The sequence below is a fragment of the Cyprinodon variegatus genome, unplaced genomic scaffold, assembly GCF_000732505.1.
Source record: "Cyprinodon variegatus isolate N-32 unplaced genomic scaffold, C_variegatus-1.0 Scaffold501, whole genome shotgun sequence".
Classification (NCBI taxonomy): domain Eukaryota; kingdom Metazoa; phylum Chordata; class Actinopteri; order Cyprinodontiformes; family Cyprinodontidae; genus Cyprinodon; species Cyprinodon variegatus.
This window is the reverse complement of record NW_015150954.1, coordinates 284,755-295,344: the sequence shown is the minus strand read 5'-3', so window position 1 is coordinate 295,344 and position 10,590 is coordinate 284,755. Positions and strand designations below refer to the sequence as shown.

Here is a 10,590-nt window from a genome sequence, read left to right as displayed (position 1 = left end):
CTTTTCCAAAATCAGGGCAGAGGTGTGTGTGCATTCTATTGTGCAACACAAGAATGAGTTTAACCTAACAAGCTGACGGATGGAAATATAGAAAAAGCCATGCAGCTTGTTAAAATTGATGTTGTTAGAACAGGTTAGGGGAGGTCCTCCAGAAAGCAAAACAACTAATGCAGGATGGAGTAAAAATACTCAATGGATTCCTGTTACCCTAGACTTTTACAGGATTATTAAAAGAAAACCTGCATGACAAGTCCTACAATGGTTTAAATAAAGTGACAATAATATGAAAGAAATTCTTTAAAATTGTTTACTCACCATTTTCTACCTTAGATTTCGGATGAGGTCCACTGAAGGCCAGAAACTTTCCTGGGACGATCCAGTTCAGGTCTCCATTCTCCACACGCTGCAGACAGAAAAACAAAGCAGCTATAAACGATCAAGGCAGGGATGTAGAACAGCAACAGGCAGTGAATTTTTTTAAAGATTTTAATTCTGATAATTTTTTTAACTGTGTTTCCTTGAATTAAAACCTGAACAGTGATAGTACTCTGGGCATCCTGAAGAGGGCACTACAGTCTAATTTACCAACCACTGTTTCACACCTTTAGACCTTATGCTGCAGAAGGGAAACAGTGAAAATGTTGCTTTAACCAGTTTTGGACCGACCCACTAAAAAACACAGTCTGTCTTTCATGATGAATCACTAAACGCCCTGAAGTTGTGACCGGTTGGTACTGTTGTCTATAACCCTGCTGGTACCACTTTTACCTCATAGTGTTCATATTCTTCCACGTCGAATGTTTCAAAGTCAAAGAAGCCATGCTGCAAAGCCTGAAAGACACAATAAAACAGATTTCTTTTTAAAGTTTCAAGAAAAAAAACATTAATTATATTATATATTAGAGAGCAGGGGCCTTCGATCACCTCCTCAGCCTGGGATGAGATTTATTCAATTTAATATGCTTTATTATGAGATAATTTGCAGCTGACCGAGCCAGCAAAACTAATGCAGCCTGTATGGATCAATATGGGGGATAGAAAAAAATCATGTTTACAAAGTTAAATATTTTCCAGAATTTTTATTAGAAAAGCAGAAAAAAACATGACCAGAAGAAAAAAAAAAAATGTAAACATGTACACTTCAAGGTCTTTATCTGATTGAACTATACCACCTAGGAACATACAGATATGCTCTGATACTAAAATAACTGTTTCTAGAGTTATTACTAATCGTAATAAACTATTAGTGTAGTTGCAGCACTAATGAACTTAACTTTGTTCATCTATCGATTAATCCATTGAAAATCAGCTAGCAAAATGTTTATTAAAGCAGATTTTATACAGAATTGAAACCATGTAAGGGGTAAACTCAGCCACTTGAGGAGTTCTGGATATAGCATACTGAGGGAGAAAAAAAGGTTTTCCATCTTGAATGCAAAATGTCTTTATATTATTTTCCCAATTTTGGAATAATTACTAGTCTAAATAGGTTGCTCTTATAGCCAACAATCCAATTTAAACTCTGTATACCTCAGTTAAAGATAAATTGATAATAAATTTGTTGATTAATCACCATTAATCCTAGTTTGCCTACAAATACTACAGCCCCGTAAACAATGGTTATTTACCATAAAGCCAAGGAAGGAGAAAAAGAAACAGGATTAGCTGTAGGAGCAGCAGCATGGAAGTTTAATCACAGTATGACTTTAAGAAGCCATGATATTGAAGAACTACATCAGCGATGTTGCAGTATTTTCAAGTGAACAAAGATGAGAGATGAAGCAGCCACCACTTATTTAAAGGGAATCCTCTGGTTAGCTTAGCATCCAAACTGGTCTGTTAGCAGAGCTCTGCTGCCCAAAACTTCTGAAAGCACAACTCAAATCAGGCTTATTTTTGATTATGAAAGACTGCAAGTCATGTTCAAAGACATTAGGAGGATCTAAAAAGTAACACTTGCATCGCAACTGCACCATGTGGACCAATACTTGGCATCAGCGGGTTTAAAAAAAAAAAAAAAAAAAAGTAATACTTGTGCTCATATTGGGCAGGAACAGTGCATCCCTGATGAAACCCATCCTCTGAGACTGCACAATATATACAAATATACTGCCATTAAAATCAAATAGAAAAATACACTATTGTCCTTTAGTGGAAATATTTAGGTGGTGCTGCAGCAATGACAGTCTGTACAGTAAGGAACAATTCCCAAAGGAAATAGCAAAAGAAAGGAAACCTCTCTTTATAGTTCCACAGAGGGGGAATCTTTCCTCTACATTGAACCATCCCTTAGGGGGTAGTTGGTCGCTAGTAACCCTCCACATATTAAAGATTCAAGAAATGTGCAAATAAATATTCAAACAAAAAAAACAACATGTATATTTGTGCATTTAAAAACAGACTATTTATGAGAAACAGAACAATTGCAAACAACAGCAGGAATGCCATGACTCCTGGTTAAAAAGACTAACATCTAAGAGGAAATCTGTTTAATAATAATAATTTAACTTTATTGATCTCACATTGGAGAAATTTACCTCTGCATCTAACCCATCCCCTTGGGGAGCAGTGGGCTGCCACTGTGCAGCGCCCGGGTAGCAGTGTGGGGTTAAGGGTCTTGCTCAGGACCTAGAGTGGAGACTGTGGGGATCAAACTTGCTACTTTCAACCTTCTCAGAGCACAAGCGCACTGCTCTAACCACTAGTCCAACACTCCCCCATTGGGGACCAATAGCATTTTACATGCCAGTATGTCATAAAGGGACTTTATAAAGGTCACAGGCTCTATGAAGCACAGAGAATAAATAGTATTGTAGCTACCCTTTGTAATATGGTTATATTTATTGCCTAATTTCAATTTCCCCCGAGTGATAGGGAGGGGGTCCAAGAGCACAAAGGTGCTGTGAAAACAGTCCTAAAGCAAATAGATCAGTTGAAACACGATTGCATCTGTTAGTTCACCTGGATTTCTGTTTGATTTCTACATTTGATGAAAAATAACGGTAACGATATACAGTCATGCAGATGGACAGAAAGAGATAAAAAAACAAACTGGTGAAACAGAACTGGTGTTACTCCTTCAGAACAATGCCCAGATACAGTCGTGGTACTCGTAGCTCCATGTAAACACACTCGGTGGTGGATTATTTACACTTCTGTCAGATTAGCGTCCAGACAAACACTAAGAGCTGCTGCCCTCTGATTGGCCGCGGCAGCTCTCAGATAGTTCAGCAGCTCCTTGTCCGGCTCAGCACCCTGAGCTGTTATGTAACAGTAAGCTGCTGAGAGATTTCTGGTCGGCCTCCTGCTTGTTTTGGAGTTGCAAACATCCAGGCCTGTTCCTGTTTCAACCTCAGAGCCAGGGGGAACTTGCTCCACATTAACTCTTCAAGGATGCAGGGAATTTTGGAGCTGTTCTCGGACTATCCTTCCTATAGCTCTGCAACTAAATTCTTATTAATGTTCAGCAAAAGTATCAGAACTACAATTTCCTGATATCCTAAAGCATTAACCATAAAGATAGGTTTTAAATTGAGAGCTGTCAACTGTTCATCTATTGAAGTCATGTTTAAAATGTTGAGTCATCAGAGGCAGAGGAAAAAACAAACGCAATGCAAATGTGGAAAAATCCAGAATAAAAACCTCAGGACTGTTGTTGAGGTGAACAGCATTAGATGAATCTACCTGAGCCTCTAAAAGTAGATATCCATGTTNATTTCTAATCCAGCCCTGATTGACCAGTTCATTTCATGACAGAAATGTAGGTTTAAAAAACTTCCATCAGGAACGCATAAAAACTAGTGTTGTGCCGATGCCATTTTTTTGGCCCCGATACCGATACCCGATTCCTGGCTGTGCAGTATCGGCCGATACCGATACCATAATTATGTAAAATAATTGCCACCATGGCTTTGTCGAGCTGCTGCCTACCTTTGTGAAACAGGAAAAAATCTAATACAAAGTGAATCCAGTAGAACTTTTCATTGCCTACCAGGAGTGGGTGACAATAGTTGAATAAACTTATGGCTCTCAAAATGGTATCGGTGCCCTATTTGTTGGTACTCGCCGATACCGATACCACCATTTTAGCGCTGGATCGGGGCCCCGTCCGATACTGGTATCGGTGCAACACTAATAAAAACCATAAACATTCCAAGTTTTTGTGAGACATTTTCATGTGGTCCACTTGCAGGTGCAGCAGAATGTGGGCTTTCGCAGAAGCAGATCCCCCAAACTACACCAGTGAACATCCAGGAAACGGACATTGAGACAGTGGACCGAGGTGTTCACCTGAATAACAAACTGGATTGGGCTCACAATGCTGAGGCTCTGTATAAGAAAGGTCAGAGCAGACTCGTCCTAACGAGGTCTTTTGGAGTGCAGGGGGCGCTCCTAAAGACCTTCTATGTCTGTGATGTGGCATCAGCCATCTTCTTTGGATGGATAAACTGATCAGGAAGGCCAGCTCTGATTGGATGCCCTCTTGACTCAGTGCAGAAGGTGGGTAATGTTTCCCACCCCATGCGTGAAGCTGTTGCAGAGCTGGAGAGCTCCTTCAGTGACAGACTGCTGCACCCTAAATGCACCAGGGAGCGTTATCGCAGATCCATCCTCCCAGCAGCTCTAAGACTTATAACCATCACTGTTCCTATTAACCTCAATAAGTTGTTACATTCATGCTGATTTTGCACAGTTTCTATCTTAGTCAGGTAAATAACATGCTGTTTTCCTTTTGCACATCTCTGATGTTTCTGCTATTTTTCAAATATCCATTATTGTAAAAACGTCCATAGCTGTATATTGTTATTTATTCTCCAGGTGCATAGTTTTATATCGTTAAAACACTTTACAGTACAGTATTTTATTGTTTATCTTTCAACTCTTCACTATTATTTTATTCTTATACATTTTCCTAAGGTCCACATTTGTTTGATCATTTTTCTCTGTAATCTTTTTGCTGCTGTAAACACCAGAATTTCCCCATTGTGGGACAACGTAGGTATTTTCTATTCTATTCTAAAAGTTTAGTTGAGAAAAGCCTGTAACCTAAACATGCTTGGAGATAAAACTGATATTTTTTATCTGATCAAAAGAAAAAAAATTCTAATGCTAAATGCTCTCATTATTCATCAAACAGAGGATTTCGAAGCTTAGATAGGAGCTGCTTTTCTCTTTGAATGTCAAGTTCTCAGAGTTTAGAAAGAGATTCTGGTCTTTTGATAAATGTTGTTCTTATAAACTAATTTCCCATTCAGACATTGTAAAACTCGTCTTCTTACAAACAAATCAGCAAGATTTCTAAAGCAGGGTTTGAGGCAGCTGATGATCTCACCTTCCTGATTCCCTGCAGACAGTCCAGCACGGTGAGGTTGAAGGTGCAATTCCCAAAGGAAGCATCTCTGCAGAGGCAGACAGCAGAAAGCAGGTTAAGACTAACGCATAAAAATACAGATGAAGCTTTATGTGTCATTGAAACATCACCAAAATTCTTTTAAGAAAATAAAAACATGTAGGTGGTGCTTTTTATCCGCTTCAACTTGTCAGTCTGGTAGAAGGAAGGAATATTTGGAGAACTTGAATAATCTGTTGAATCCTACAGTTCCTGTCCAACCTCTCAATGTTGAATTTACGAACTCAGACAGCAGCTCTAAAATCTTCCAATGTTTAGCGCAGCACTGTTACAGAGCTGTAGGAAACTACTTCATGCAAAATTATCTTATGACGCAGAAAAGGTGTAAAAACAACTCACTTGACCGAAGTGTGAATACTGATAATAGTTTGTGCAGCCCATCATGCTACACTGATAATGAAACCGTTTTTGTCCTTTATTTTAGGAAACCTCACAGTTTTTTTTCCTACCAGATCAACTTAGTTTTGTTTATTTAATCTGCTATGCTAATTTCTAGCAACATTTAAAGGATGAAATTACAGACAAGATGAGGAGAAACATGCTGGAACTCTTCATTAGGAAAGGAAAACATGGATGAACCAGCACTACCAGTGATGGAGCAGCAGCAGAATCTTTAGTCACTGGAATAAACCATTTGCAACTGAACTTTACAAAATAAAATAGAACCAGGATTCATCAGGGACTAAAAGCATCAGTATAAAACCTGATGGGACTCGGCTCATGCAACCAACAGTCAAACACTCTGATGCACATGATGAAGCGATTGATGCTGAGGGAGACATGCCTTCTTTAAATGTGCTTTACAAAATACAGAAAGATGAATCAGTCTGCAGCATAAACCAACTAAAAACCCCTTAAAGTACCAAGCCAGCATTTCAGCAGCTCTTGGTTCTAACACCTTATATTATAAAAAAAATCTCCCCAAATTTTGCCAACAAACTTCCAAATCTGAGAATGTCTCAAAGACGAACCCTGGTTTCTTTTAATGTCGCTTTGCTTCACCCACTGTCAGAAATCAGGATGCAGACCTCCACATCAGGAATGACTGGATCAGATCTTCAACCTCCTGGATCTCTGCCTGTCCACATGTTATTTTCAGTATCATCAGTTTCTACAGACAGAAGCGGGGCCCCGCTGTGGGATCTTTAATGCTCTGCAGTGGGTATAGCCTGTCTGCATCATGTTTTTATACATCAGCGCTCTGCAAAGAGCTCAGTGCTCCTCATGAGGCCGACAGAAGAACAAAGTCCTCCTCCTTTCAGTGGCGCTCTGATGTTACATAATTACTGCGTGTTGACAACAACAAAAAGCCCTTTATCTCTGATACACACAAACACACATCTGCGTTTTATAGACTGAGGACCATGCTTCGACTTTTATTCATTTTCTACCCTTTCTATGGCCCAACTCAACCTATGTTACATCTTGGTCCTAAACCTGACCATGAGTATCAGAAAAACTCCAGTTTACATCAAAGTCCTCCCCAGTATAAATGTGTCCTCACTCAGCTAGAAGTTAAAGTACAAACACAACTTCCCACAACACACAAAAACACACCTCTCAGACAGACTCAGCTTCTCTGTTTGGGTCAGCAGAAGCTTCAAACAAATAAAACTTCTGCAGTTTTCAAAAGAACCAGATTTCTCACATTAGAATCATATTCTTAAGTAACAGAATAAAACGTCTAGCCAGAGAAAACCGGCAGCAGGAGAACAGCTTTAATTGTGGTAAATCCAAACAGGAGCAGTTGTGCATGATAAATACATGGGTAGAGTTTCCTCTGCTTATCATCATCATCATCATCATAAGTTTCCTTCCAGTGGGTTAAGTCAGACGGTTGACGTTATTTCAGTCTGTGGTTTGAGCTTAAAGGCCAAACCTCCACATTCGGACATTTCCTTCTTCATCGCTGCCAAACTCTTAATATTTGTCTCTACTGCTGCCAGCTCAGGGTTAGTCATTAAAGCTCACAGCAGCAAAAGTTTACACTGAACTCTGCGCACAGTCTAAAGCTTTCTGACTGGAAGCTGCTGGATCAGGTTAGCGGTGATGTAGTCAAGAGGATGACATTATGTCTCCATGTTTAAAAATAAATGATAAATGCAGCCCTGCAGATTAAACCATGACCGGTTCATTTCACACAACCCTGACCTCATATTAAATCCCTATTAAAGGAACAAAACCATAACTGCTATTAAAGGTTACCATTAGAATAGAGCTGCACAGCATATTTAATTTTAATATGATTGAGTGTTTTATCACAATAACACAATACTAAAAAGGACAAATAGAAAAACACTATGATGATCCTTCTCTGTATGAGATTTGGCATATCAAGTCAATATAATATACATCAAGGTTTGAAGGAGGAAATAAATAAATTAAAAACAAAGCATTAACTGGATAAATATCACAGACCATTGCAGAGTGTGAATGTATAACCACTTAAACATAACATCCAAACCACTGATGTTTACAGCTCATTAAGGAGACATGATTGTTTGCTTTTTTTTAGTTATTTTATAAATGTACTCATTGCAGCAGTGTAGGTACCATATAATGATCGCAAGCAGGTATGAGTAACCATCATGGATTGGATGAAAAATAATGAGAAAATAACATTTATAAAAAGGTTAGAACTGACCTGAAGGGCAGGTATGAGGCGTTGGATCCAGATATCAGGGCTCTGTAGGCTTCCTCTGGGGTTTTCTTCAGGTAAATTACCTGAAAAAAAAAAGGGAAAGATAATTAGATTTAGACAAACTTTATGGTCATTTTGAACACACAGATTGTAAACAAAGCAAAATTTCGTTTTGTACAGCTCTCAAGACATTTCCATTTCTTAAGGTGCAGCGTGGGGGATTTTGCCAAAAATCAAAGTTTAATTTGCTATGTTATTTTAAAGTCCCTCTGCACTAATTCTGAGCATATACATGTTTGGCTCCATGACATTGAATGTTTTCTAGTCCAGAATCCATTGTCACGGGCCTTAATAGCTCTTATGCATAGATCTGTGTGCTAACTGCAGCACTAAAGGGCTGGAGTGAGAAAGTGTCTTCTTATTAAATGTAACAAGACCAAAAACCGAGAGCCTCTGCAATTTGGAAAGTATTACATTTTTTTAAACAAAGCGTCAAGCCCTAATCTAAACACTGAGTTTAGTGGTGGCTTATCAGATAGGTTTACTGGAAAAAAAATTCAAAAAAAGTAATGAGTAAGGAGGAAGTTTAAGTTCTGAGGACAAAAACTTAAATCCCTTAATAAGGGAAAACCCGAGTGAAAATAAAAGTATCTATGTTTCAAACTTCTGTGGAAATTTCATCTCTTAGATCATAAAAAACTCGTATTGTGGTGGATCTGACTGGTCTGATTGTGTCGGAGTCTGGAGCTGCTCCGGGGACACAATCACCTTTTGTTTCAGAGGCTGAACTGACATCAAATATTCAACGTGCAAAACACAGCAGGAGAGAGTCTGTGTCCGCCGGTTCCACCTACAAGGATCTGCTTATACCACATGTCCAGAAAGCATCCAAAACTCTGCAGGTATTAGGAGTTTCAAGGAAATTAGGAGTGTAGAATAAATAGTCTAATAAAGCAGAATCAGCTCCTTGAACATCCATTAAAACAGAAAGTTAAATGGTTCCTCTAAGATGTCAAAACATTGAACTTCTGACTAATGAAGTCTTTTCTTCTACTGCTGAGAGGAACTTTGGATTTTCCCAGAAACATGGTCAAAAGTTTCCAAACAAGCAGTGGAATAAATTCCTGTTGAGACAGAAAGAAACCTAGTTTTCGAACATTTTTGCTTCAGTGCATCTATTTCTTAGTTTTCTCTACGGTATAACAGAAGCTATAAAATAAATGTGATCCATTTCACAGGTCTGTCTGAGAAATGCCTACAGCAAAGATTCATTGGTCAAAGTGCTGCGAAATCTTTTCCAGGATTTACGTAGTTCACTTTGATAGATTGGGTTTAATGATTTGGGTCTAATTCTGAGCTGTTCTTTCTTTGGTGGTTATAAAATGTTGATCTTCCTTTACAGCCCACCTTTTATTTAAGGATAGACCTCAAGTTTCCAATGAGATCAAGGGATCTGTTCCTTAAACCACTTATTTTATCACGTTGCTTTGTGACCTGATGATGCATCATGTAGGAAAAAGTCCCACCTTTCCTGGAATATCAGGGAAAGTTACTTCTGAAAGATGTTTTGGTCCTGATCTTTATTCCTGTCACTGTTTTGACAAAACCCAACACAAGAAGGGTGAACTTGTAGTCCTGCTCAACAAATCCTTCTGTGTAAGGTCCTTTCTTCAGGTGCTCCAGACAACCTCAGAGGACTTCATTAGGGGAAAAAAACACCTCTGCATGCAGAAAGTCAGTCTGTCCTTTCTGTTTTTCCTGGAGACAGAGGCTGCCTTGCAACAATCTTGACAAAAAAAAAGCGTCCAAAATCCAGAAATACTCCCACCTTCCTGCTGCGTGTCCTGAGCACACGCTTGTTGTAAACGCAATCTTTTAATCTAAACCCCCCCTAATCCGGACATTTGCTGGACTTTCTTTGGCCCTGACACTTTCTTCACAACAGTTGAAATTCTCTTGATTAGGTGAACAGTTGATCTGGGTGCCATCATAATAGTAGCCTCTGTAGCCCTTATATGATGACTGTGTGTGTTTGACTTGGCAGTACCCAAGAAAAAAAGATGTCCAACACCCAGAAGGGCAGAGTGGTACCAGCTGGCCAGTCCCAATTTACACCTCTGAGCTAAACGATAGATCACTGAAGTGATAGTGGAGACACTGAGCAATGTTGTAATACTGCTTACAATACATTTGCAGTTCATCAGATTGCTATTCAGATTAACTATTCATTAATTTAAATTGTCATATGTAAAAAACACAAAAAACCAAAACAAAACAAAGTTGTTAAATGTATATTACTATTTTTTTTTTGTTCTGAGTTTATAGTGAGTGTATCAAACAAGCCAACACTAGGATGGTAGCAAATCTTGAGAAATCAGTTCTAACTTGATGCTGTGGTGAAAAAAATGAAGCTAGGAAGGAAATCTTGCTCAGGGCCTTGATAAGAGAATGGAGCGGAGATTTAAAGATCAAAGCCACTAGTGCCACAAAATTTACTTAGTGCATAAGGGTGCATACAGTAGGAAAACATTGGTATGGT

At 38.8% G+C, this 10,590-nt stretch overlaps 1 protein-coding gene across 3 annotated transcripts in view; it reads right to left on the bottom strand.

Annotated features, from left to right (window-relative positions):
- Window positions 1-10,590, bottom strand: part of cdc14a (cell division cycle 14A) — a 39,517-nt gene that overhangs the window by 12,699 nt on the left and 16,228 nt on the right. For all 3 annotated transcript variants that reach the window (XM_015390480.1, XM_015390479.1, XM_015390481.1), the window contains exons 5-8: window positions 8,055-8,134; window positions 5,333-5,399; window positions 769-831; window positions 316-403 (exon numbers count right to left, since the gene is read on the bottom strand). In XM_015390480.1, coding sequence (XP_015245966.1) covers window positions 316-403; window positions 769-831; window positions 5,333-5,399; window positions 8,055-8,134 — 298 coding nt within the window. The remainder of the gene's footprint in view (window positions 1-315; window positions 404-768; window positions 832-5,332; window positions 5,400-8,054; window positions 8,135-10,590) is intronic.